Here is a 27,948-nt window from a genome sequence, read left to right on the forward strand (position 1 = left end):
GGTGTGTGTGTGTGTGTGTGTGTGTTAGAGATTATTTCAATATGAATAGTTCCCATCTTTTCTAAAAAGAAAGAACGGCTTCCCTCCCACTTACATGCCTCCTCTCCTTGTTCACTTTGCACCAAGTTTGTGCTTTCAGGGAGCTGGATTTTAGACCTTCAAGTGCCTTTTTGGGCTAGAGAGGTGACGGGTCTTGGCAGCTGCCGTCTTCCACGAGTGCCCTGGCCCTGCCGAGCCCCCACAGATGGACCATGCATCGACTTGGCCCTTTGTGCTGAAGTTCCAAGTCACTTCCCCAACACATCCTTCCTGTCTCGCCAGCCCAGACCAGGTCTCTGTGCGTCTCTTTATTTTTTTCTTTTTGGGTCACACCCGGTGGTGTACAGGGGTTACTCCTGGCTCATGCACTCAGGAATTACTCCTGGCAGTACTTGGGGGACCATATGGGATGCTGGGAATCGAACCCGGGTCGGCCGCGTGCAAGGCCAACACCCTACCCGCAGTGTCCAGCCCCTCTGCGTCTCTTTCTTAAGCCTCAACCGCAGCATGTTCTCACTTTTCCAGTGATATGATGATTTGTCTGGTCTCCGTTTCCCCAGCTAGACGGGAAGCTCGATGTGGGTAAGGACTAAGTACTCTTGTTCCCTTACAGTACCCTTGTGCCTGGCCCCACGCATCACACAAGGCAGGCATTCAGCAAATATATAAGCGAATGGTTGACCCGCCCAAGGTCGCTTGGAATTCAGCTCAGACAGGGGCCAATCTGGTTCCGCATTCCATGTCCCTTCTCTTTATACATCTTGTTGGGTGGAAGGGTCAAGGTCTCCTGGCCAACCAGAAGTGTGATTCCAAGAGCAGACATCAGGCTTTTCCAGCATGATGCTCATCTAGACAGGGAAAATCAGTCTTGCCCCTCTACCATGCTGGGACCCTGAGTTGATCTGGGGCCTCTGGTCACCCGTCACCCTCAACACATCAAGCATAAGTCCCAATGTCTCTGAAGCTGGAGCGATAGCACAGCGGTAGGGCGTTTGCCTTGTGCACAGCCAGTCCGGCCAAGCCAGGTTTGATTCCTCTGCCCCTCTTGGAGAGCCCGGCAAGCTACCGAGTATCTTGCCTGCATGGCAAAGCCTGGCAAGCTACTCGTGAAATATTCAATATGCCAAACACAGTAACAAGTCTCAAAATGAAGATGTTACTGTGTCCGCTCGAGCAAATCGATGAACAACGGATGGACAGTGACAGTGGACAGTGTCTCTGAAGCATATCTGAAGCTCTAGCTGTCACTCAACCAGAAAATTCGAGAAAAGCTTTCTTGAACTTTTTCTTTTCACCCAAGAAATGCAACGCGTGGGGAAGTGCTGCCTCCAACACCCTGCATTCGATACGAAGTCGCTTTGGAAGTCACTTCTGGTCCTTATGTGTTCAGAAACCTTTCCGAAAATTTGGCCACAGCCCCCAAATTCAGTTACATCATCCCATCTGGGGTCACAGACCCAGTATAAGTAGCTAGAAAGGAGAGGCCTTGCAGTCTTCACTTTCACCTGAGGCAGTCTATATGGGATACTCAAAATCTGCAGTTGAGAATGGACCAGAATCAGGGCCGAGGTTCTGTAGAACCAGCTTCTCTCTTTCATTTTTTTTTAATTCATTGTGATTGATTGCGATTCCGTGGCTTACAATGCTGTTTACACTGGTTTCTCATGTACATAATTCTATTGCCAGAGTACCCACATCTCTCCCCTAGGGACCCCATCCTCCTTCCCTTTCAGCCCCCCTTGCCTCCAACCAGCTCCTCTGCTGCTAACTGTGACCGCCATGCTCCATCTCTGTATGGAGCCCTCCTGAGACTGGGCCTTACCTTGAAAGGCCTTTCCCAGTCTTGTCTCCCTAAGCAAATCCAAATATTCCCATAGAAGTCAGGCAGTGCACATCTGTCCTGCCTGCAGAGCCCTGCGCCCAAAGGGATCACGCCCCCCCTCCAACTCATGGCCTTTCCTAATGGAAGCCACCGGCGCACTGGCTTCCAGCTGCCACCTCTACCCTCCTTCTGCGGACGCCTTAGCTGTCCCCGCACTGGTTTTCCTCTTTCTGCTCTGCCTCCACAACACAGCTCTGTGTTCTTCCAGAACAGAGTCCCACAAGCCACTCGTTTTCAAATCCCTGCCCTTCCCTGTGCTGCTGCTGCTGCCGCTGCTGCCACTGTTGCCCTGGCACTGGGGGGTGGCAACACACCCAGCTGTGCTGCCTCCACACTGCCACTGTGGTGCTCACTGGAGCACATAATCAGGGTGTGGGGTTTGTGGATTCACTCAGGACCGGGCTTACCAAGGTTTGCTCTTTTTTTTTTGTTTTTGTTTTTTGGGTCACACCCAGCGATGATGCTCAGGGGTTACTCCTGGCTTTGCACTCAGGAATCACTCCTGGCGGTGCTCGGGGGACCATATGGGATGTTGGGAATCAAACCCGGGTCGGACATGTGCAAGGCTGTGCTATTGCTCCAGCCCCTAGGTTTGCTCTTTTAGTTGTGGTGTTTGAAGGTGCCCAATCTCGTGTGTGTGTGTGTGTGTGTGTGTGTGTATACGTGTGTGCTTTGGGGGTTGCTCTTAGTTGCAGCACACCATTAATTTTTATTTCTTCTTTCAAGAGGGGGGAACTTGGTGGTGCTTAGGGGCTATCTCTGCTCTGCACTCATGTGTGATCCCTGGCAGTGCTTAAAGTACCAAATGTGGTAGTAGGGATCGAACCAGGAAGGCTGGGATAGAGGCAAGCACCATGCCCCATCCTGTCTCTCTGGCCCAAGGCAAGCAGCTCTCTTGGGTGTGGCGCTGGGTAGGGGCTTTTTTTTGTATATGTGTGTATACAAACATATCTGCAGTACAGCCCAACGCCTGCCGCCTGCCGTAGCAGTCTTCACTAAGAACCAAACTGTCAGAGTGTGTGTGTATGTGTGTGTGGGGGGGGTACTAGGGATTCAAACTTGCGACCGTACACCAGCAGGAGAGGCGCCCCAAGCCCCTATGTGATTCCTCTGGGCCAAGAAGAGTCCCAGAAGGTTTTGCAAAGGGCTTGCAAATGACTTCCTGAACAGGCCCGGTCCAACTTGCAGATGAATTTAGTTCTGTGTCTAAAGTGAGTTTTGCAAATTGCCCCGTTTTGGAGATGTCAATTTGAAGAAGAAAACGTGGAGTCTTCTGAGCTGAAATGTGAGCAGGAAAAGTCTGAGGCATGAGTGACACCTCCTTCAGGGGCTGCTACTAGGTCTCATCCTGTCGACTCGGGCTCCTGTCACCTTCCTCCCCCCCCTCAAGGCAGCCGAGCTTGTAGCCTGCCATGAACTTGCAGGTGTCCCCACGCAGTGCATTCTGGTTAGCCAGCAGACCCCCAAACCACCTCTAAGTGTCACTCACTCCCGGGTCCTCATCCTTCAGCCGAACACGCTATCTCCAAACAACTGCTTTCTTCTCCGACGTGTCTGTTCTCTTCCCCGGGAAGCCGGAGACATCAAGGGGGAGACATCAGTGGGAGGCGCGTCTTCACTCTCTCCGGGCGCCTTCCCCAGGGAAGCCGCGGGAACCAGCACGAAGAGCAAAGCTGGGGAGGCCAAGGGCTGAGAACCACGTCGCACGAGGCATGGCTCCTGGGGGGTCTTCCGTGAAAGGCAGGGAGGAAGGGCGTTCAGTCAGAAGCATCTGGAAGGCCAGGACCGTCTGCCTCAGCCCGGTTCCAGAGTCCGGAACATCTGGGTGGAGGAGGCCCTGTTTGCACTCCAACCAGCTCGCCTCAGTAAAACTCAACCCTGGGCAGGAGACGGAGCTCCATGGGCTGGGCACAGGCTCTGCATGGAAGGATGCTGGGTTCTATCCCCAGCACCCCATGGTTCCCTGAGCACTGCACATGGAGTAGTTTCTACGTGCCTGTCCGGTATGACTCCCAAACAAACAGACAAAAATCAATCAAAACATTTAATCTCAAGGTTGGTGAAAAAAAGAGACTGCTTGCCCGGAGGGGTGCCTGGACCTCACCACCCATTTTTCTATTCTCCAAAAATGCATCTCCTTAGGGACTGCTCGACACCCGCCCACCTTTACCAGGAACAAGGGAACCAGCAGGCCCTTCTGTGTTGACAAAGCACTAATAACAGCAAAGGACCCGGATGTGATTTCAGGAAGGGGACCCACAGGTGCCCCAAGATCTGCTTAATGTCATTGCCGAATGATTCAGGGCAGCCATCCACGAGTTTTTTTCCCCACCTCCTGGTTATCCTAAGTTTGAAGGACCATCCTTCACTAACCAACCAAGTAATTCTCTGAGCAAAGATAATTCTAGAAACTAGCTAAAATGTAACATATGATTCTTACTACATAATGGATTCTAAACATTCACATATAGTGAAATGGACTAAGTCAAGTGTGAAGTGTAACAGATGAACTGATTTTCCATCAAAGGACTCGGGCATAACTGCAGGGAAAACAGATTTATGCTGGAAGAGGGGGGGGGGGCCCCCTTCTTAGGAGGGAAAATCAAGTGCACACTCAAACAAGAAAGGGATTGAGGCGCCAAACCTCCACAGCCAAAATAAAGGCTCGAGCCAGAGATGACAGCTCAGAGGGAGAGCACAGGCCTTGCACGTGAGAGGCGCCCTGAGTTCAATCCCTGGCACCACTAAATGACCAAATCACAACTTTCACATCCCAAGATTACAGGAAGGAGGAAGACATTAGAGGCATTCTCGGAAAATATATACCTCTCATCTCCCCACCTTAATGAAACTGGATTCGGTTTCCTCTCCATATGCTGGGTACATCATAAGCCCTCCCCTACCCCCTTCCCCTTCCCTCCTCTTCCCTTCTTGTGCCAGGGCATGCCAACAGAGCTGAATACCAGTTGTTATAGCACCCAACCCCCAAGCAAGAACTCTGGGGTTTGGTGTGTATTAGATCTTGGTTCTGGACCATGCCGAGGACAGAGGTGAGCACAGCAGGCTTCTAACCCTGCTGCTGCCGTCCCTTAGCACAGGACCATGGGCCCGTATTAGAAGAGTCTCAATTGGCTCAACTGAAAATGGGGATAATGGACAGTTCGAGGGTCTGTTAGTTGGTAAAGAGGAGGTCAACTGTAGTATACACAATAGTCTGAGCTTATTGCACGGCTGGACCCGGGCCTGCCCTTCTATCCGAAAGCCCCCGGGAGGAGCTCAGGCTGAGGACCTTTGCCACAGTGTCTATCCCCACGGGGCTCTCTGTCCTGAGACATGACAGCAGGCGTGTCAGCTGTCAGTGTGCAAAACAGCCATCCAGCATTTTTACATTAAGGAACAGGAAAAAAACATTACAATGAGTGAAAAGAAAACAGACACAAAAGTGTATGAACACATGATTCGTCTGAAGTCCTAGGAAATACAAACCGCTATACAGTGACAGAAGTCAGGCCAGCGATGGCCTGGACCCAGGGACAAGAATAGGGTGGAAGAGAAATGCTCTGTATACTGGGGGTGATGGCAGATTCACAGATGACATGGGTCATATCAGACCTTAATAAAGTTGCTTTTAAAAGGCAATATAATTCAAAATTGCCGCCATACCCCTGTCCTGACTCCACCGTCGCAAGAGAGACCTCACTAAGATTAATCTGCTGAAAATCTGGGTATGCAGGTCTTATGACTGAAATCTCCAGGCTTTCTCGGGGGTGGGCATGGGCTACCTCCCCCAACCTCCCTGTACTTCCAGATGCCTCCGCAGTCACATCCACTCCCCAAATCAGCCAACAATTGAAAAGTTACTCCAGCCTTACATCCTGATAAAAATACCAAATGCCCTGAACAAACACCATGACCTCTTAGCACCTGTACTGCAAACTGTAATGCACAAAAGGAAAAGAAGAGAGAGAGCAAGAAGGAAAGTGCCTCCCATTGAGGGAGGCTGGGGTTGGGGGGTGGGGGGTTGGGTGATGGTGATAGGGAAACAGGGGACATTGGTGGTGGGAAAAATACACTGGTGGAGGGATGGGTGCTGGATTGTTGTATGACAAACCCAATTATGAACAGTTTTGTAATGGTCTTTCTCACGAATATTCAATTAAAAAAAGTTTTTTAATTTTAAAAAAGTAACGTGGAGTTTATGCCCAATTCAATCAGCTGAATCAATGGCTGAATAAGTAGCAGTGTTTCTACATTTTTTTTTTAAAAAAGGTATGCAGTAGCGGTCAGATAGTGCAGTGGGTAGGGCACTTGCTTTGCAAAAGACTGACCCAGATTTGATCCCTGGCACCACATATGGTTCCCTTAAGCCCCGCCAGGAGTGATCCCTGAGCACAGAACCAGGGGTAAGCTGTGGGAACAGCTGGGTGTGGCTCCCACAAAGGGGCTGCCATAAACGTATTTTCAAAATTCAATGGGGAAAAAAGGCACAAGGCTAAGCTTCACAGCAGGAACGTGGGACGAGTGAGTCACGAGCGGGGGGTACTTGTGGATGAGGGCAGACTGCTGGCTTGTGGGTCAGGAAGCCTGAGCTCCTCAGACAGTCCCAGGATCCTGTATACTAAACCCCAAGTCCCAATTTCCAGTGCACGAGTAGATAAGACAACTCGGGTCTAACACCGGGTGCTGTGACGGCGGCCAACACAGCTGTGTAAGAAGGCACACACAGGAGGCACGGGCGCTGTGACATTCAACAGTCACTCCCTGGGACGCAGCAGTTTCCCACACACAGGGAAAGACAGGAGCAGTACGCCAGAGTCTGGTCCAAGGCAGCATGGGACGACGAGGCCCAGAGGGGAAGGTGAGCTTGACCAAATCCAAAAGATGGTGACTGGAGTAAGCGCCTCACTGGCAGCATTACAAACTGCACCAAGACTCCTTTTTTATTTTATTTTATTTTATTGAATTACTGTGAGATAGTTACAAGCTTTCATGTTTGGGTTACAATCACACAATGATCAAACACCCACCCCTCCACCAGTGCACATTCCCCACCACCGATATCCCCGGTATACCCCCCACTTTCCCAGCCTCCTTCTTCCTCCATGGCAGATATGATTTCCCCATAATCTCTCTCTACTTCTGGGCAATATGGTTTGCAATACAGACACCGAGAGGCCATCATGTTTGGTCCTTTATCTGCTTTCGGCACACGTCTCCCATCCCGACCGGTTCCTCAAGCCATCATTTTCTTAGTGATCCCTTCTCTATCTCAGCTGTCTTCTCCCCTTCGCTCATGAGACAGGCTTCCAGTTATGGAGCAATCTTCCTGGCCCGTATATCTACTATCCTTAGGTGTCAGCCTCATGTTATATTGCTTTATATTCCACAGATGAGTGCAGTCCTTCTATCTCTGTCCCTCTCTTTCTGACTCATTTCACTCAGCATGAACTCTCCATGTCTATTCATTTATAAACAAAGTTTATGACTTCATCTCTCCTGACAGCTGCATAGTATTCCATTGTGCAGATGTACCAAAGCTTCTTTAACCAGTCATTTGTTCTAGGGCACTTGGGTTGCTTCCAGATTTTGGCTATTGTGAACAGTGCTGTAATGAACATATAGGTACACATGTCATTTCTACTGTGCTTTTTTGGATCCTTGGGATATATTCCGAGAAGTGGTATTATGGGATCATATGGAAGCTCAATTTCTAGTTTTTGAAGAACTGCCTATATTGTTTTCCAGAAAGGCTGAACTTGTGGGCATTCCCACCAACAGTGAAAGAGTGTCCCTTTTCTCCCACATCCATGCCAGCACTGGTTGCTTTTGTTGTTTTGAATGTGTGCCAGTCTATGTTGCACCCAGGCTCCTTAACCACCCAAGAGCCTGATACTGCATGGCGGGGTGGCCCTGCCCTGTGAATCCCCTGTGCATCCCAGCAGACAGCCACCTTGCGGTTTATTTATTTATTTATGTCACCGGTGGCTGAAACAACATTGGGGAGGGCAGGCAGGCTCAAAGTGTGGTCAGCGACCCCACTCATGAGCAACCATGAACACCAGTTTAGCCCTAAAGACATCCAAGACTCCTGTCTGGAAACTCAGATGCGGTAGGAGAAAGGCCGGCCCCAGGAATCAGGAGTCTGTCAGTGAACAGGCGCTCACTGACGGGTTCCAAGGAGAAATGTCTGGTAAAAAGAAATGAGTCTTCGAGAGGAGATACTGGGGAAAGCCAAGAGAAGTGGTGAAGAATGGTGAGCGCAGGCTCAGCCCGTGCTCAAGTCTAATGCCTGAATTCCTTTCTCCCTCGAAACCCCTCTGGAAAGAGACGAAGCAGAGGGGTTCTTTTTCATGACCCCTGCCTTTCTATCCTGGCGTTCGGTGTGCAAAATGCCCGCCCAGGGAGCATGGCTAAATTAACGCACATTAATTGAAATTAATCCCTGGGCCCCCACTCCAGCTTCTGATTTGTGGCTATCGGGGAATCTGCATTTTAGCCTTCATTCCCTGTGTCCTCCACCCCTCCTCGCCGGGCTTCACAAATGTCCTACAATGACCCTTGCCCAAATTCTGTGAGGTGCCAAAGCACAGGGAACTGTCTGACTTTCGTGAACTTGAATTTCCTCCTTCACCTTGCAGCCGCACACAAGAGCTGGCGAACGAAGGCGCCGGCCCTCCGCATCTGGCCCTGAGACAGCCGCTCGTCTTCCTGCTGTGGGCAGTCAGAACACCGGAGGTGTCTTTGCTCCCAGATGGGGACAGCAGGAAGCACGGGGCAGTGACGCCTAGGGTGAAGGGGCCCAGCCAAGTCACTGGACCCTGCACAGTGCTAGTTCCCGTACACAGGCACGGAATGCGGGCGCCCAACTATGACATGTGATGGAGATGGAAGTCCCAAGCAGGGAGGCTAAGGGGGCAGGGGAGGAGAGCAGCAATAGAAGGCCTGAAATCCGGACTGAGAACCAGAGCCAGGCCTGGCGCCACAAGAATGGGAGAGTGATGGCCCGGAGAGTGTGAGGCAAACGGTAGTAGTGCTCGTGGAGAAGCCAAAAAGGCTAAGTGGCCTGGGGAAGACCCTGAGTTACAGTGTGGCCCCGAGCAGACATGGTGGTTGTGGTGGGTGGGGGGCGCTGGATGCTCAGGGTGAACTCAAGACTTGCTCTACTACGGCTGAAGAACAACCTTCAAAATGGTTCGACTGAGTAGCAAGTACAAACTACCAAATACAGATTATATGTTAGAGGAGACAAGATCTTCACATGGCAATAAAAGAGCTTTACATTACAAGAAAAACTCCCCCAAAGTGAAGCACAATTCAGAATGGACTGGGAACCAAACAAAACCCAGCTTCAGTCCTCTGCGTGACAATTTCACAAAACAAACACTGTCCTCCGTTGTTCATCGATTTGCTTGAGCGAGCCCAGTAATGTCTCCATTTTTTTGAGACTTGTCGTTACTGTTTTTGTCATATTGAATACATCACAGGTACTCTTGGTAGCTTGCCAGGCTCTCTGAGAGGGGCGGAGGAATTGAACCCGGCTTGGCCAGGCTGGCTGCGTGCAAGGCAAACTTCCTACCGCTGTGCTATCGCTCCAGCCCGTGACAATTTCAACCAGTATAAATCCACAGTACCCATAAAAGGGAGAGAAGAAAACACACACATAAATTTAAAGAAATAACAGCCAACAGTTTGCAAATCTGATGAAAATGATGAATCCATAGACTGAAGAAGGTTAATAAGCAGGACAAACACAAAGTAAACCAAGCCAAGGCTGATCACAACCAAACTACTGAAAGTGACTGACAGAGGAAACTAAATCTTAAAGGCAGCCCCGGAGCGGGGTGGGGCGTAGCTGGAAATGTAGCTCCATGGCAGAACTCATGCTTCACACACTTGAGGCCCCTTCAAATCCCAGCCCCAGAAATACTGTTATATTTGTCATATGTTATATGTTATATATGTTATATACTCTAAATATACCATGGTGGGGAAGAGTTAGCATATGCAGGAGAGCAAAGTTGAGAACGACTATGAACTTTTCATTGAAACAACACAAGGAAACAAGTAAATAAAATGTCAGACAGAAAACAAAAGCAGACTGGGAGTTAGAACCAACCCAGGTTCAATTCCCAGCACCATGTGGCCCCCAGAGCATTTGCCAGGTGCTGTCCTAGAGAGCCTCAGGACCACCCGGTGGGACCCCAGAGGCCTGTAGCACTGCTGGGGTGGCCCGGGTATCCCCCGAACTGCAGGCCCTGAGCAGCACTGCATCCTCGGGCCCTTGCACTGAACAAACGGCCTTGTTGGCGGAGACTCACTGGTGGGACTCCCTGAACCTCCTGAGCACTGCTGGTAGGTCCTAAACAAACAAACAAACAAACAAAAAACTGAAACTCAAGCAGAAAGTTTTTAAGTCTAAAACTGTACCTCATGGTGTTTCACTAATAAATAAAAAAAAAAAAAAAAGTAAAGTAAAGTAAAGGCCCTCCCGTTGATCATCGATTTGCTCGAGCGGGCCCAGTAACGTCTCCATTGGAGACTTTGTTGTTACTGTGTCTGGCATATCGAATACTCTCGGTAGCTTGCCGGGCTCTCCGAGAGGGGCGGAGGAATCGAACTCGGGTCGGCCATGTTGGCTGCGTGCAAGGCAAACGCCCTACCGCTGTGCTATCAAAAAAGTGTCATCAGCACAAACGTCACTATGGGTAGAGACATTTTCAGACATGCAGGACTGAGAGAATCTGACGCCAGAAACCCTGCTCCATAAACACACTGGCTCGAGTATCATGGGCAGGAGGACCGGGATTCCAGATGGGACAAAGGCGGACACAACGGCACTGGGCGAGAGGAAACGGTATGACAGGAGCCAGAGTGACAGCACAGCGGGGCGGGTGCTCACCTTCCACATGGCTGACCCAGGTTCAATCCCCGGCACCTTCTATGATGATGCCCCTCGAGCCCCACCAGGAATGATCCCTGGGTACAGATGGGTGTGGTACCCAAAACAATTTTATTTATTTATTTATTTATTTATTTATGCTTTTTGGGTTATACCCGGCAATGCACATGGGTTACTCCTGGCTCATGCACTCAGGAATTACTCCTGGCAGTGCTCGGGGGACCATATGGGATGCTGGGAATCGAACCCGGGTTGGTCACATGCAAGGCAAACACCCTACCTCTTGTACTATTGCTCCAGCTCCCCAAAAACAAATTTTAAAAATTAAAAAAAAAAAAGAGAGAGGGGGCTGGAACAATAGCATAGCAGGTAGGGCTGTGTGCTCTGGGGTGTATCTGGAAGGTCCCTTACCTCCATCATCGGATCTGTCCAGGCTCTGCTCTTTGAGTCGCTGACTGCACCCAAGGGAAGGAAAGTGAAGCAGACAATAAATTTCAAACACGGAAAGAGGGAACCCCAGCTTTCATTGTGACCACTCTCTCCTTCTAAGTGCAAAGGTCTCGGAGCCCAGTTTTCTCTACAAGCTCAGTCAAATCTAACCACCCAGCTGAGTCGGCCACATCTGGTTGCACAGGCTATACACTGTCCTGCATGGCAGCCCCATAGGCTTCGGACATGAATGTTTCCTCGACTTCCAAAGCTCGGAAATGGGCTGGCCCTGTCTTAAGACTGCCTACATACCATCTTTCCTTCAATAGATACCTTAGGAGGAAGCTAAGCTTAGAAGCTGGCATTACTTCTGCCCACATGTCACGACAGTAGAACCATGGCTCCATGCCCTGACACTGGGACAGACAGTTCTAAAACACACAGGGCGGGAGATGGGACATGGGCAGCTGTGCCAGTGCCAGGGCCTTCGACCGAGGCCACAGCATTAGTCAGCCCCTTGATTCCTACAACTGACGCCAGCCCCAGGTCACAGCCAGAATCATGCAACAGAGATCGAACTGCACCGTGACCAAGGTGACCCAGGGATGTGGCGAGAAGACCGACACTCACTCTTCTACTTCTTCAAAAGCTTTCCGTCCAGATCTGGAAAACAACACAAAACAAGAAAGACCGAGTCAATGAGAAGAACCTCTTATCGCACACACTGGAGAGCTGGGGGACTGGGGGCGGGGAGAGGGGCTTCAAAGGGTGAGTGGTCATTTATGTGCATTCCTCCAAGTTCTTTTTTTTGGGGGGGGGATGATGCTCAGGGGTTGCTCCTGGTTCTGCGCTCAGAAATTACTCCTGGTGGTGCTCAGAGGACCATATAGGACGCCGGGGATCAACCCAGATTGGCCGTGTGCAAGGCAAATGCCCTACCCGCTGTGCTATCACTCCAGCCCCTCCTCCAAGTTCTTTACTAAGCAAGTCCTAAGTGTTATATTTGTTAGATTCCTCCAGGATGGACAGACATCCAGTACCAGCATGCAAGAATTACAGACACTGTATGTAATGACTTCTAACCTTATTTCAGTAGAGTTCCAAATGAAACTGTTGAGTGTATTCATTTATTTTGCTTTTTGGGTCACACTCGGGAATGCTTACGGGTTACTCCTGGCTCTGCACGCAGGAATTACTCCTGGTGTCACTCAGGGGACCATATGGGATGCCAGGTATCGAACCCAGGATGGCCGTGTGCAAGACAAACGCTCTCCCCGCTGTGGTATCACTCTGGCCCCAAACTTTGGAGTTTGAAGGCAAGATGAATGAGAAGCTCCGAACTCAAATGACGGTTGATAAAATTCCCTGCTGCCTTCCCACAGCAAACTGATCAAGCTAAGAGAGGCCTTTTGAGGATGAAGCCTGGGTCTTATCTGAACTGACCAGGCTGCAGGTCAGGCAGGTCAGGACAGGTCAGGGCCCTCGCTCCACACTCCCATCCCAGGACCTCAAGACTCTGGGGGGGGGGGGGGCCCTGAGGCATTTCAAGAGGCTAGGAGGCCTGAGCATGCACAGAGATTTAGCTAAGGTCACATTCTCCTACTTGACTGTGTACAAGAACCTTTTGGGAAGTTTGTCAGACTTGTAGGGGGTGCAGAGTGGGAAGTGAGAGGTCACTGAAGGAGCCGGTCTGGAGAGAGGGGCCCGGGAAGAGTACCAGGGCACAAAGTCTCAGGAAATTATCATAGAATTCAGAAACTACTGACACTGAGAAATACTGGACAAAACAATGTTTTCTAAAATAAGCTTGACACAGTGTTGGCAATTGTTAATCAGGGGCTCTAACCATTAGTCCACATGTCTGAGTACATGGCTGACTGCTTTCCTATGCATGAAAGTTTCCACATAGTTTGGGGTGCTATGTGTGCATGCATGTATGTGTCTGAGTTTGTGTGTGTGTGTGTGTGTGTGTTCTTTTAAGTCAGAAATCAATCCCATGATAAGCAGGGGCAGAGCGTGGAGAGCATGGTAGAAACATCACAACGATGTGGAAGCAAGATCCATAGATATAGATGGGGGAAAAGCCTTTGGCCGAACTGGCCACAGGCCTCACTGGACATAAGACTAGAATCAAGGCCCATGGGCCTCATCCATTAGGGCTACATGGGAACCAGCCATTTAATGCAAATAATGACACCCTTTGCCCCTGCCCCAGTACCATAAGAAATTAAACAAACTACTTCTCATGAAATCTAGACCATATTAAACACAGGAGGGAGGGAGGGAGGGTGGGTGGGCAAAGACAAAGAGTGGGCAAAGCAGTAGGACCAGGGCTGAGTAACTGCAGGCAACTACCAGGAGAGGCTGTTTTTGAACCACACTTGGTCATGCTGGGGACTCGGGGGCTCTACCCGGGAGATAGTACAGTGGGTAGGGAAGATGCTTGCTAACCCAGGTTTAAGTCCTGGGACCCCAAATATGGTCCTCTGAGCCCTGCAAGGAGTGATCCCTCATAGAAGAGCCAGGAGTAGGCCCCAAGCACCACTGGGTGTGGCCCAAACGCAAAACAAAAAGTCTCTCACATGTAAGGTTATAAAGAAATATTGCAAGGGAATGACAAATGATCAGAGTCATCGAAATTGGAGATTCTGTCTACAGAACTGGGCTTCTGTGGGAGGTGGGGGTGGGGAGGGGTTCTGGGGCTGGCAGTGGGCTCTCTGGTGATGGGCGTGGTGCTGGAATGATGCCTGCATGAGAAGCCTGATGAACAGGACTACAGATCCCGGAGCCTCCGTAAAAATGCCCAGGCAGCATCATCAGCTGGGAGAGGCTGACGGGCATCATCCTGGGGCCGGGGGTGAGTGACACCACGGGGTCGGCCAGCCCTGCTCACACACTGCGAGAACCCGGGACTGACTCTGACCATCACCCCTAGGAAGGAGCCACAAGGACAGGGCGGTGATGCCCTTGGGCGGTCCCCTTCCTCTCGGACCACTGGGGCGTGGGGTGTGGGGTGTGGGGAGGTGGGGGGGAACCAGGGGAGCTGGTGCAGGCCTGGGGTACCCAAGGGTGAGGTTGGCACGTGGATAAGACTGGTCAGGACACTATTCATTTTGTTTTGACTTGCTTCTCTTCTCAAAGTGACCTTGTACTGTCCCAACTGGGTGATTCTGTAGATTCTGAACAAAGTAACAGGTTTCTCAATTTTTCCCAACTGAGCCTGGCCTGCATTCCCAGAACGCAGTCAGGGAAGATTTAGGGGGCGACGCCTGTGGCAACCCCATGGCCAGAGCCTGGGCACCCCAGGGCCTCCCAGCGCTCCCTCACTCTGTAGCGTCCAGTATGAATTCCTCTCACTGGATCTGCACCGGGGGTTTCCTCAAAACGGTTCTCTGAAGCTACGTGGCTATGGAAAGTCACAAATCGGGCCAGGGAGATGGAGCAGAGGCCGGGGCACAGGCCGGGTTCAATCCCCCACCCCACAAACCTTGCCCACATGCACCCCCCCCCCCCGAATCTGGTGCAGGTGACCGACAATGCGTCTGGCTGACACATGGACCCATCGGGTGTGCACAGCTAGACCCCCTGAGCACTCCTTTGGAGCCCACAAGGGGAAGAGAGATACAGAGACATAGAACAGAAACCAAACAAAAACTCGATGGGGAGAATGTGATGGCACAACTGGCAAAGCATAGACTTTTTTTTTTTTTTTTTTTGCTTTTTGGGTCACACCTGGCATTGCTCAGGGGTTACTCCTGGCTCATACGCTCAGGAATTACTCCTGGCGGTGCTCGGGGGACCATATGGGATCCTGGGAATCGAACCCGGGTTGGCCATGTTGGCTGTGTGTAAGGCAAACGCCTTATCCACTGTGCTATCACTCCAGCCCCCAAAGCATAGACTTCTTTATGAAACAGGCCAACGAGCTGCAAGTGTCTTCCAATAATAAAATCCAAGGTGCTGTTCTGACATGAACCCCATTCACAGACTTCCTAGACTAGCCTGGTCCCCAGAGGCACCTCAGATCAGACCATGACACAGATGACACGCAGGCTGCAGGTCAAGCCCCATCGGGTGGGGGCCTGAAGTCGATTCACAGACATTTCCCCCCACCCCCCATGCCCCCTCTGATGGGGCAGCAGAATGGGGGAGAGGGATGCTGCCAGGCGTAAGGACAAGTGTGAACACCAGCTCTGGGCTCGGTTGCAGACGCAGACATGACACGGAGCGTAGCTATAAACTGTTGGCAACAGGTTTTTAAAACAAAGAAAAGAAGGGCCCCAGAGACAGTGCAGCGGGGAAGACACCTGCTTGGTGCGTGGTCAGCCCTGGTGCCATCCCCCCCAGCACCGAACACCGTCCCCAGGCACCACGAGGAGTGACTCCCTGAGCACAGAACCACAAGGAAGTCCTGGGCACAGCTGGTGTGGACCACACCCCACCCCCATCCCCAAAAATGAAGGGAAGCCCAGAAGTCTAGATACTTAGGAGAGACTGGAGCTGAGTATCGTGCCCCTGGTACTGTAAATGGCACAGGGAAGAGAATGGAAGGTTCGAGGTTCCCTCTTTCCTGGGCAGTGGCCAGTGTCTGCAGGGCTTGGGGCAGCTTGGCTCTGGGCTGTCTCTGATGCCCCCTCACCCCTGGGCTTCTTCCCCTACTGTGGTTGGAGGGCTTGAAAGGCCAGCGACCCCCAAGGACCCCGAGATCCCAAAGATCAGGGTGCTGGCAGCTGTCTTTAGAGGTGTCCCATCTCCCGGCACTCACTCTGGTGGGCTCAGGAGGGAGCCCCCCTCACGCACAGGGGAAAGGATGGTGCTTCAGCCAGACTATGGTAAGTCAAGAGAAGAGGCCCCCAGGCCCCCACTTCCACCCCACACGCCACAGCCCTGAGCCTTTTCACCAACAGCCTCTACTTTCTCTCAGAAGACCCCGTAAGATCCCCAAGGCAGCAGTTACTAGACATGACAGTTTCCTGTCGCACAAATGAGCAGCACTGTCCCACATCTTCCTCCAGGTAGTGGAAGAACCACTGTCGCTCAGCAAGACAGAAACTTTCCCGTCATCCTCAGCACCACTACACACACACACACACACACACACACACACACACACACACACACACAAAACGTGTGTCCTCCCCTTACCTTCTGAGCTCACACACACACACACACACACACACACACACACATATACACAAATGGGAGTGTCTGTCCCCCTTCACACACATGCTTGAGTATCCCCCCCACACACACACACGAGCCAAGTATCCCTCTCACCCTTGGTGCTACCTCTCCTCACACACGCACACATACACATTCACAAACACATACACACATGCTTGTCCCCATCACCCTCTGAGGCACCACTCCTCACATACACACACACACACTCACATACATATGAGTGTCCCCTTCCCACACACAAGCAAGTGTCTCCCACACCCTCTAAGCTGCCACTCCTCACACATAAACACATACACACACAGAGGTGTCCCCCTCACCCTTGAACCACCACTCCTCACACACGCACACATACACACTCACACACATTACACACAGACACTCACACATATATAAGTGTTCCCCCTCACACACACAAGCAAGTGTACCTTACACCCTCTGAACTGCCACTCCACACACACATACACACACACACATACACACACACACAGGAGTGTCTGTTCCCCCTTCACACACTTGAGTACATGAGTATTCCTCTTCACATACACAAGTAAGTTTTCCCCTCACCCTAGAGCTATTTCACTCCTCACACACATATACACACACGCACACAAACATGAGTGTCCCCCTTCATAATAACATACATAGGTGTCCCCCTCACCCTTGGGACCACCACTCCTCACACATACACTCACACGCGTGTTTCCCTCACCCTCAGAGTCACCACTTTTCACATACACACATATACATACATACACACACACTCACATATGTCCCCCCCTACCTTCAGAGTTACCACTTCTTTCTCTCTCTCCCTCTCTCCCTCTCTCTCTCTCTCTCTCTCTCTCACACACACACACACACATACACACAGGTGTCCCCCTCACCCTCTGAGCCAACATTCCTCCGACCCTTCAATGCCGTGGGGCCTGGCTGTCTGTAGGTAAGACAGAGCCATCCCTTTTCCTCTTCTGGACCCCTGACTGAGTGCGCTGGCAAGAGCTCAATCTGTACACACACACACACACATACACTCACATATACACGCACACACACATACAAGTGTCCCCCCTCACACATATATGAGCCAAGCATCCCCCATACCCTCTGAGCTGCCACTCCTCACACATATACATTCACACAGGTGTCACCCATCAGATCCACCACTCTTCACACACACACAAACACACACTCACACACACACTCACATATGGCCCCCTACCTTCGGAGCTACCACTTCTCTCTCTCTCACTCTCACACAAACACACACACTCACACAGGCATTGCCCTCATCCTCAGAATCACCACTCTTCACACACGCACACATACACACTCACACACATGCACACACTCACATGTGTCCCCCGTACTTTCAGAATCGCCACCCCTCTCTCTCTCTCTCTCTCTCTCTCTCTCTCTCTCACACACACACACACACACACACACACACACTCACACACTCACATATGCTTACACACGTCCCCTTCACCTCACCCTCCGAGTCGCCATCCCCACACGAGCGCGTGCTCCTGCAGGCTCACGGGCAGGCGCCTCCGCTCGGGGCTGGCTGCCGGGAAGGGCAGCGGGATCCTGGATGGCGGGGGGAAACGAAGTGGGTGTTCTCTACCCGGCCAGGCCCAGCCGCGATTCAGAGCCGATTAGAGATGCTTGTTCAATATTCAAAATGTAAAACACAGAGGCTGCTGAACCAGCACTTGGAAAAGTTAATTAAACGCCAGGTTTCTTTTTCAGAGCTACTCCATCACCTGCTGATTGCGCTGGTCATTTTGCAGAATGGAGAGCCAGCACCGGGCAGCGAACACGTGTTCTCCCTCACCTCTGGCCATGTGGACAAGCTGGCCTCCCGCCCCGCCGACCTACACGGGAGGGAAAGTCGGGACCCTCTCTGTGTGGCCTCTCCACACCACTCGGCCCGGCCTCCCCGGCAAGCATCACGATTAAGGGCACGGACCAGTCACCCCCACCTCATTCCGTCCCAGTCCTGGGGCTCAGCCTTGCCCTCTTCACAACGTATGCTACAGGTCATGGTTCTGGGTGTTACGTGCACACCCTGGGTTCCCAGAAAAGCCCCTCCTGCTCTTTGACATGGGGAAGGCTCATGACAACAGCTAAGAGTCACTGCGTCTGCTGGGTACCGGGCACTTGACCTGGCCATCTCCTACGGACACGCGTTACATGCTATCTGTTGTATGGAGTACTATGCATACTCCATAGGGCGGGCGAGCAGGTGGCAAGAGCGGGGAGGTTCTGCGGCGTCCAGCAGCTGGACTAAGATCAGCCCGTGGTGGCGTCCCAACAGGGGAGGCAGCTCTTCACCCCACGCCTTGCAGGACAGGACTGCCCCGGCACCATGGGACAAGCTCATTCCCCACGCACCGCTCCGGGCCCGACTCCTCTCCACATGAGATCAAGCCTGCCACTTAGCACAGAGCCTGACACCGTGGCACTCGGTGTGTGGCTGCCCTGTTCTACTGACGATCGACAGCTTGTCTCCCGGCCCAAGAGAGCCTGTCCAGGGAGCCGCCCGTCCCCCCGGGGCTGGACTTGTCTCGGCTCCGATGCCTTCCTCCCTCCTGGCACCTGGGACAGGTGCACTGTCACTCCAGAACCAGGGAATGTGTGAGCGGAGGACACGCCTGATCCCACTAGGGTATGCGTGGCCGCTGCCATTCATGTCCACCGCCAAACCACCAGGCTCGGGTTTTATTTTAGGACCCAGGGGCAAAGCAGGGAAGGGGGCGGGAGGGGGTGAGAACGTGGGGGTCGGAGGGGTGGGACGGGGGTGTCTCTCTCCTCTGGCCCTCACTGCACGAGACTGGAGGCCCCCCGAGCTGTGTCCACGGGGGACGTGCTGAAGGGTGAAAGGCGGCCTAATGCAGACATCAACTCCGTGGAAATGTGGCTCTGGAGTTTAATGGAACACTGCGGAGATCTAAATGGAGATAAAGCACCACGGCTCAGAGAGCAGCCGGGATGCTATCTTTATGCGGCATGACAATGTTCCGTGTTAATTAGACACCGTTAACCTATTTGAGCAGGGGACATCACTGGGATGAATGGGAGGTAGTGTCCTTGAAGTCTCTCCCTCTGCACAGCCCACGCTGGACCCGGGTCTCACCTTCCTGCGGCGGGACAGGCTGGAGCAGGCCCGAGGGCCAGGCCCCGGACCTGGAGAGGGACGGCAAGGGCTGGGACACCCGGTGACTACTGCAACCTGTTTGCCCAACAGGGAGGAACAAGGGACCCTGTTCAGACGCTCGCAGGAAAGAGGCAGAGAGCGCAGTTTCGGGAGCCAGATTTGCAAGGCCAGGCCAAAGGCAAAGGGGCGGAGCAGACCGAGAAACCAGGGCAGGGGAGCAAAGTGACCCCCCAATCGCAGCATTCAGAGGAGGATGTCTAAATGCCTTTGCTTGTGAGATTTCCCATGACAACACAGGATAAAACTGTGCATCCGCCTCACACACACAAGTTCAGCCGTGTCCCCAGGTGTGAGCAGGCAAGGCACACCCCCAGCACATCTGAAACCATCACCCATCACCCAGCTTGCTGTGTGCTTGGCGGCAGCCCGTTTAGCTGAGGGGTCCCTGGACCAACAACACAGATGACAGCCAACTGCTTTCCATAAGCCCAAGCGTTCCCTGGCAGAGATGCTTCTCCTCATTCCTCTCTCTCCTGCAGGGGGGCGGGGGTGATGCCACCCCAGGTCAGACCTATCACTGTGGTGACTGAGTTTTTTGCCCCTCCTTTTAAAAAAAACCCAGCACCCCAGCACCCACAATTTGGCACTCCGCTGTATGTGATCAGACTGAGCTCCTGCCAGCGCACCCAGCCAGTGGTGCAGGAGAAAAGAGAAAAAGGGACGGGCCCCCATCCTACCTACAGACAGCCAGGCCCGACGGCGCTGAAGGGAGAGTGAGTTGCGAGACAATTCCTGGGTGAAGTGTGTCCCCTGCTGGCCACATTCAAAACAGCAGCTCAGTTCTGAATCAAACTAAAGGGGCATTCGTTTATTTACCCAGAGCGATAGCACAGCAGGTAAGGCATTTGCCTTGCACGCAGCGGACATGGCTGATCCGGGTTTGATTCCTCTGGTCCTCTCGGAGAGCCCGGCAAGCTACGGAGAGTATCTTGCCCACATGGCAAGCTGCCCGTGACGTATTTACTATGCCATAAACAGTAACAAGAAGTCTCACAATTTCGATGAACAATGGGAGGACAGTGCTATAGTGCTACCCAGAAAGGGGAAGAGGTTGAAAGAAACAGCTTTAGCCACTGAAAACAAGTTATGGGAAGGTAGCAAGTGAGTGCATACGGTGCCATCAGGAAATATAAAATACAGAAGAGTTTATGACCCCAGATCTTAGGGAGCCCAAACCAGTATTACTTTATTCAGAACCTTAATGAAAAGTGATTGTCTACTCGGTGTGTGCACGGGAGGTATCAGGATTGTGGATATCTTTGCTCTGTGCTCTGGATGTCACAATCTGTGAGGAGGCAAGAATGTTATAGAAACAACAGTAATAGCAGCAATATCTCCAAGAAAGCCCCCCCACCCCCACCCCCAGGAGAGCTGCAAGACTCCTCCCACCACTGGGGAAGTTGGGGTGAGGAGCATAAGGAGGAAGACATGAAGACCAGGAGTCCCCAGAGGCAACTGGATGGAGTTGGACTAGAAACCAAGGCCCCTACCCCTTCACCTGCCACTACTTCAGGACTTCTAGGGTCCAAACTTAACAGCCAAGAGAGGAAGTTCTAAGCCAAGTGCATGGGAACACCCAAGAAGAAAACCGTGTTCCAGCTTGGTGCCTGTGGGCTCCCTGGAAAGGCACCACAGGGGAAGGGGTGCAGGCAGAGAGGCCGTGGGAAGGGGCTTCTGGCTGAGGAAGAGAGCCCAGCCAAGAAAGACAACATGAGGGCTGGGGTGTGCACAGCGTGGGAGGTTTGGGGGGGGGCTGAGACAGAGACAGGGCAGCAGACAAGGTGGAGACTGGGGTGGGGGGCTGGCTGGGACAGGCACCCCAGGGCCAGAGAGACAGTGCAGGGGTAAGGCAGGTAGACACCCTGGCATGACCCATGGCCTCCGGAGCACTGCCAAGGAGTGACACTCCGAGCACTGAGCCAAGAGTTGATCGCTGAGCACAATTGGGTTTGCTCTCCCCTTCCCTCCAATAAAGCTTGAAACCCCCACAGAATGGGCATTACAGCTGGACACTGGTGTTGGCCAGGATTTGGAGCCTGTGGCTTTTCCCCCGACATAAAGGTGGATGAATGAGGGTGAAGAGGCTTCAAGACACACTGGCTGCACTTGGGCCACTCCCCCTGACACGGGAGTGTGACATACAGGAACGGAAGAGACTGTCAGAATGTGAGGCCTTCTAGGGAAAGGCAGAGCATGGCCTGACAGTGGACGTGACGGATGAAACGAGTGGAAACTGGGCCCACCGGTCAGAGGTCAGCTTCCAATGGGGCTTCCGGAGCTCAGGACCTGAGTCCGTTTTCACCTGCCGTTAAGCTGGCTGCTTTACTCCTCCCAGAGAGAATGTCTTGCTTGGTAAGGGAGAGCACCAGGAAGACCCACGGGCGTACATCCAGTCTTCTCAGGCCCCCTTTCACCTCCTCGGAGGACGGACTCCTTGCTCCACCCCACCAAAACCCATCTGAGTGATCCAATGGGCTCACTCAAACAGAGAGGTGCTCAAGGAGAAGATTCTGTGGATGCTGGGGATGACTGGTGAGAGAAGCCATGAAGGAGTGGGTCCTACATGTGGTGGCCTCTGGGAGGCTCAGGTCCCACCCTGGTGACTCACCCAGCTGGGAGAGAGGAACCAAGGACAGCCTGGTTCCAGAGTCAATGCGGCACTTCCAGACATGGCCCACTTGGCACTTCTAAACATGGCCTCCTGAACGCTGACCCACGTGGAACCAGAAGCGGCACTGGTAACCTACAGTGGCGAGGATAGCCAGAGAGCAGGAAGAACCTTAGATTATAAAAGGGGCTCCATTTGGGAGCATAATTATGCCACGTTGCTCCTTTTCTACTAAACAACGCTGATTACTCGGTAGAAAACATGCGAAAGGATGGGAAAGACATAGGGATGATGTTCCAGACCACCCCCCCCTTTTTTTTAAGAGCTGAATCCATCAGAGGGGGAAACAGGGAGAATTTGTGCTGGGAGAATTTTAACCAACCGGCCGGGCCTTGAATCACATCCTCCGCGCATCCAGCTGCTTCCTCTGCAAAGGAGCGAGCCCCCCACTTAGCAGAGGCGGGCGAGCTCGGGGGACATGACTTTCTTCCTTGCAAGTTTTTGGTTCAATAAGATGGCTTCATATGATCAACATCTCATTCCTGCGAGGGTCCCAGAGGACAGCAGTAAAGACAATTTTATTCTAACAGCCTCGCTGTTGCACAAATATTATAGTGCATGGCCTTTGCATGAACCTGAGATGAATGTGTGCGGCTTCCAAGGCTCGGGGATGGGAACGGTGCTGCATGAGGCACATTCCGTTACACTAATTAACAGACTGACCTTGGGCAACGGGCAAGGTGACATTGACGGGCCTTCCCGACGTACCAGAGCCCCTGAGCTGTCCCCAACCTCATCCCCCACCCCCATCCGCTAACTAACGGAGGATGCTCCACTCACTCAGGGTGGGCCTCTCCGGGGCCCCTCCTAGCTCTGGCCTGGTCACTGGCCCTTACCTCACTGCTCCTCAACGGTACTGTGCTCCCAGGCCCCATGGAGACCAGACACGTTCATCACTGCAATGGGCTGGCTTGGCGGGGCCGGCCCACGAGGTGTGGGAGACGATGGCAGGAAGCAAAGCAAAGGGACCCCTCCGCCTTCTAGTTAATCATCTCAGGGACAGAGCAAACGTGACTCTTCCTGCCTGGAAATCGAAGGCACTTCTGTCCCCGGGCCAGGCTGTTGCAGAGCCTGCCCCTGCGGGGCCCGTCTCTGAGGAAGGGACTGCTGTCCCTTCCTGTCCCTCTCCAACAGCAAGGCCGGGCTCAGGGATCTGCACTCGGGGATCATACCAGTCATCCAGGGTGCTAGGGACTGAATCCTGATCAGCCGCACACAAGGCAAGCCCCCTACCCACTGTTCTATCTCTCTGGCTCCCACATTCTGGTTGTCACTGTGGCCTCTGCTCCCAACGCTGCGGTTCCTTGCTTCAGTGGCTCCTCCCTGGCCCTCTAATGGACTCTCCTTCTGGGGCGCAGGAGGCAGGTCCGAGAGCAGCGGGCCAGACCACAGGAAACAATGTGATACCCCATCCCCCAAATCATCTCTCCTGCCTCTTCATCCAAGATGGTTGAATCTGGTTTCACCAAACCCCAAACCCCAATTTGGTTTGAGGTGACAACCAAGTCCCGCTGACACCATTCACTCCCCGCCTCTCTCACGCTGAGGGGTGGGCAGAGACCAGTGTTGTGAGAGAGGAGGAGAGAGAGAGATGGCGGCAGCCCTGGGCAGCATCACCCATCCCACCTCTCACCCACCTCCTTGTGCGACTCTCCCTTTTTCTGCATGGAGACAGAGATGAGGCCTGGAGCATCGCGGCCACGGCACAACCCTGAGTTGGATGTAGGATGACCAGGGCCCACGTGAATGGGCCAAGCTGGCCGGCCAGGCAGCACTGGTCCTGCTGTCCCCATGCGGCCGCCCTGCCCGGCTGGCTGTGGGCAGGGGCGGAGCTCCTGGCTAACAGCTCCCCCCACCCCCCCACCCCCCCGTGGCGTGCAGACAACAGGCGACCTCAACGGAACAGAGCATGTCCAGGATATGGGGGAAATGGTTCCTGTTGAGAAGGAGCCGGTCTCCTGTGAAAGGGCCCATCTCAGGCTCTCAGAGTCGGTTCAGCCCATTATATGGATGAGCAGCGAGAGCAGAGCTTAGGGACATACGTGAGGCTGACTGAGATCACCAGAGTCGGGGGCAGCAGGGTGGGACATCTGGGAGAGGGAGGAATGCGTCATCTCCACAATGTGTCTGGTCCACAAGGAGAACATCCTGCTGCGGAGAGCGCAGAGGGACAGGGGGAGGCAGAGGACTGTCCAGCAGGAGAAAGGGCGGTCTCTCGGCCTCAGCCAAGAACTCAGAGTCCTGTGGTTAAGGGATTGGCCTTGAGGTGGCCAACCCCAGGTCCATGCCCGGAACCCCATATGGTCCCCCCATACGAGCACCCGAGTGATCCCTGAGCACAGAGCCAGAGTAAGCTCTGAGCACTGCTGGGTATGGCCCCCAAACCAAACCCAAACAAACTTCTCAGTGGAGCAGCGACAGTGTGTCCCTGGGCCCCTGATCTGTCAACACTCAGGACTGCCCAATTCCTGACACAGCAAAGCCATGCCCGAGTTCGGGGACCTTTCCGACTTGGCCTATCTCTTCCTCCAACTCTCCAGAGCAACCCCTCCCTGGCCTGTTCCTTCTAAGCATGCAGGGACCCCACCTGCCGAACCCCTGTACCTGAGGGTCAGTCCTGGCCCAGGCCTGTACCTGAGGGTCAGTCCTGGCCCCGCTTTGTACCTGAGGGTCAGTCCTGGCCCCATCCTGTACCTGAGGGTCAGTCCTGGCCCTGCCTTTTACCTGAGGGTCAGTCCTGGCCCCATCCTGGACCTGAGGGTCAGTCCTGGCTCTAGCCTGTGCCTGAGGGTGAGTCCTGGCCCCGGCCTGTACCTGAGGGTCAGCCCTGGCCCCGCTTTGTAGCTGGCGGTCAGTCTTCAGCTCACTGTAGTCAGCTGTCCAGTTTCAGGGCAACGATTCCTAGAATACCAGGACATGTTTCAAGCCATGATCTGGAAGGCCAGCTCCAAAGGTGCGGCATGCTCTGCATCAAAGCGGGCCTTGGAGAGGGCTAAGCTTTACCACTGCAGAGACAGAGCCCGGGGAGATGAGGGTTAAGACTGGGCCCTCCAAAAAGGCACATGAGAAAATGCTCTACATCACTAATCATCAGAGAGATGCAGATCAAAACAACAATGAGATATCATTTCATACCACAGAGACTGGCCCACATCCACAAGAACAAAAGCAACCGGTGCTGGCGCGGATGTGGCGAGAAAGGGAGCCTCCTTCACTGCTGGTGGGAATGCCAGCTTGTCCAACCCTTTTGGAAAACAGTATGGACGATTCTCAAAAAATTAGAATTTGATCTCCCATTTGACCCAGCTATAGCACTCCTGGGAATATATCCCAGAGAGGCAAAAAGGTATAGTCGAAGTGACATCTGCAATTGTTTGTTCATTGCAGCACTCTTTACAATAGCCAGAATCTGGAAAAAACCTGAGTGCCCGAGAACAGATGACTGGTTAAAGAAATTTTGGTACATTTACACAATGGAGTACTATGTAGCTATTAGAAAAGATGAAGTTATGAAATTTACATATAAGTGGTACTATATGGAAAGTATCATGTTAAGCGAAATGAGTCAGAAAGAGCGGGATAGACACAGAAAGATTGCATTCATCTGGGGAACATAAAGCAACAAAAAGGGAGACTAACACCCAGGAATGGCTGAGATTAGTACCAGGAATTTTGCTCCATGAATTGAAGGCCAGCCACACGTGCTAGGTGAAAAGGAAGCTCAGATAGAGAAGAGAGCACCAAATAAAGGGTGTTGTGAGGACCCTCCCAGGGTGGGAGAAGCATGCTAAAAGTAGTCTATAGACCAAACATGATTGCCACTCAATGCCTCTCTTGCAAAACACAGCACCCAAAAGAAGAGAGAGAGAACAAGGGGGAATGCCCTGCCACAGAGGCAGGGTGGGACGGGGGGATGGGGGGCGGGGGGGATGCTGGGACCTGTGGTGGTGGAGGATGGGCACTGGTGGAGGGATGGGTACTTGATCATTGTATAACTGAAACCCAAGCACAAAAAGTTATAAGTCTATAACTGTACCTCATGGTGTTTCACTAATAAAAAAATTAAAAAAAAAAAAGACTGGGCCCTCCTGGCTCAGGGCAAGAGGAGTCACCTGCACACACACACATACACACACACACACACACACACACACACACACACAGGGCATACACACTGCCCTTTCTCCGGAGTCCTATAACCCAACTGCTGAAAAGGGACCTTTGAGATACCTGAGACCAGACCCCTGCAGACCACCCCTCCCCAGGGGTGCCCAAGAGCACCTGGCGAGAGAGTAGAAGGAACAACAAGGACCTGACACGTGCTGGGGACGGGCCCCGAGACAGGGGAAGGGAGCTGAGGAATGGCCTCTGGGGTAATACTGGACAGTGTCCGCCAGCCCGGCCGGCACCTGGATGGACCGAGGTCCCCACCCTGCAGGGTCACTGTGCCTGGGCGGGGGTCGCAGGGTGCGCACAGAGGCAGGGCTGCTCCGTGCTAGGGACAGAACCATGGCGCGAGCAGCCTGGGAATGGATCCAGTCCTTGGAGGGCACTGCAGGGTGAGAAGGAAGATCATTTCCAATGCCTAATTGAACTTAATGGCCGGCCTAATTAGGCCTTTTAATGGCAGGGCTGCCGTGGCCTTGGCTCGTGCCCCTCTGTGCAGACTGCCGCCTGGCACTCACTCTCCCGGGCAGCAGCCTGCTGGCTGGCGCGGGCGAGGAGGGCAGAGGTCACACACCTCGCTTCTGCCCTTCTTCCCAGGCCAAATCTACGGGAGCCGTCAAGGTGGTCCTCGGGGATCCCTTAAGGTGCCGCCAAGTGCAGATGCACCACACGTGACAAGGACGTCACAAAAACACATGCAACATGCCACGGGGAATAGGAGCAGCCCATAGACAGCAGATTCACAGGCTCCAATGCTGGCTTTCCAGCTGTGTGACTCTGAGAAAGTCACCTGACCTTTCTGAATATCCGTCCTCACGTATAAAGGAGGTTGTAACAACAGCATCGACCTCCTGGGGTTCTCCCAAGGATAAAGGTGACTGTGCTTAGCACCGAACCCGGCATACACGTGGCAACGAATGCTGTGTGTCTGCGCGCGCGTGAGCGTCTGTGGGTTTTTTTCGCCTCCATTTCTCAGGCCAAGAGGGCTGGACAGGGCATGCAGGCTGACCACACATGGGATGTGCTGCGTGGTCCTGGATGTTAGAATCTGAGCCAGAGGACGAAGCGGCGAATTTCCTAAAGCCCATTTAGGTTCGGGGGGCTGAAGAGGGGGAGACCATACCAGGGGTGGTTCAGGGACATGTGCAGGGATATGGCTCAACGTGGCATAGACGTGATGAGTGCGGGGCCCTGAGTTCAAGCATCGGAAGCACGTGTCCCCAACCCCCACCCAAGCACTGCCAGGTGGTCCTGGAGCCCTTAACACTATGAGGCCTAAGCAGGAGTCTTGGGCCCCCACACAAAATGGTCAGGCCTGCACCAGCTCAAACCTCGCTGGGGAGGCCGCCCCCTAAGATGTGGAGCGGTTGTGACGGTAAAAATATTAGAAAAATAAACTTAACATTGGGCCAGAGCGATAATATAGTGGGCACAGCACTTGCCTTGCATGCCACCCAGCTGGG

The 27,948-nt window shown here is 53.0% G+C and overlaps 1 protein-coding gene across 2 annotated transcripts in view; it reads right to left on the reverse strand.

Moving 5' to 3' along the window:
- IFT43 (intraflagellar transport 43) overlaps positions 1-27,948 on the reverse strand; it is a 101,183-nt gene that overhangs the window by 16,404 nt on the left and 56,831 nt on the right. For both annotated transcript variants that reach the window (XM_056133634.1, XM_056133635.1), the window contains exons 4-5: positions 11,880-11,912; positions 11,232-11,275 (exon numbers count right to left, since the gene is read on the reverse strand). In XM_056133634.1, coding sequence (XP_055989609.1) covers positions 11,232-11,275; positions 11,880-11,912 — 77 coding nt within the window. The remainder of the gene's footprint in view (positions 1-11,231; positions 11,276-11,879; positions 11,913-27,948) is intronic.

The sequence above is a fragment of the Sorex fumeus genome, unplaced genomic scaffold (assembly GCF_029834395.1).
Source record: "Sorex fumeus unplaced genomic scaffold, SorFum_2.1 ptg000098l, whole genome shotgun sequence".
NCBI lineage: Eukaryota > Metazoa > Chordata > Mammalia > Eulipotyphla > Soricidae > Sorex > Sorex fumeus.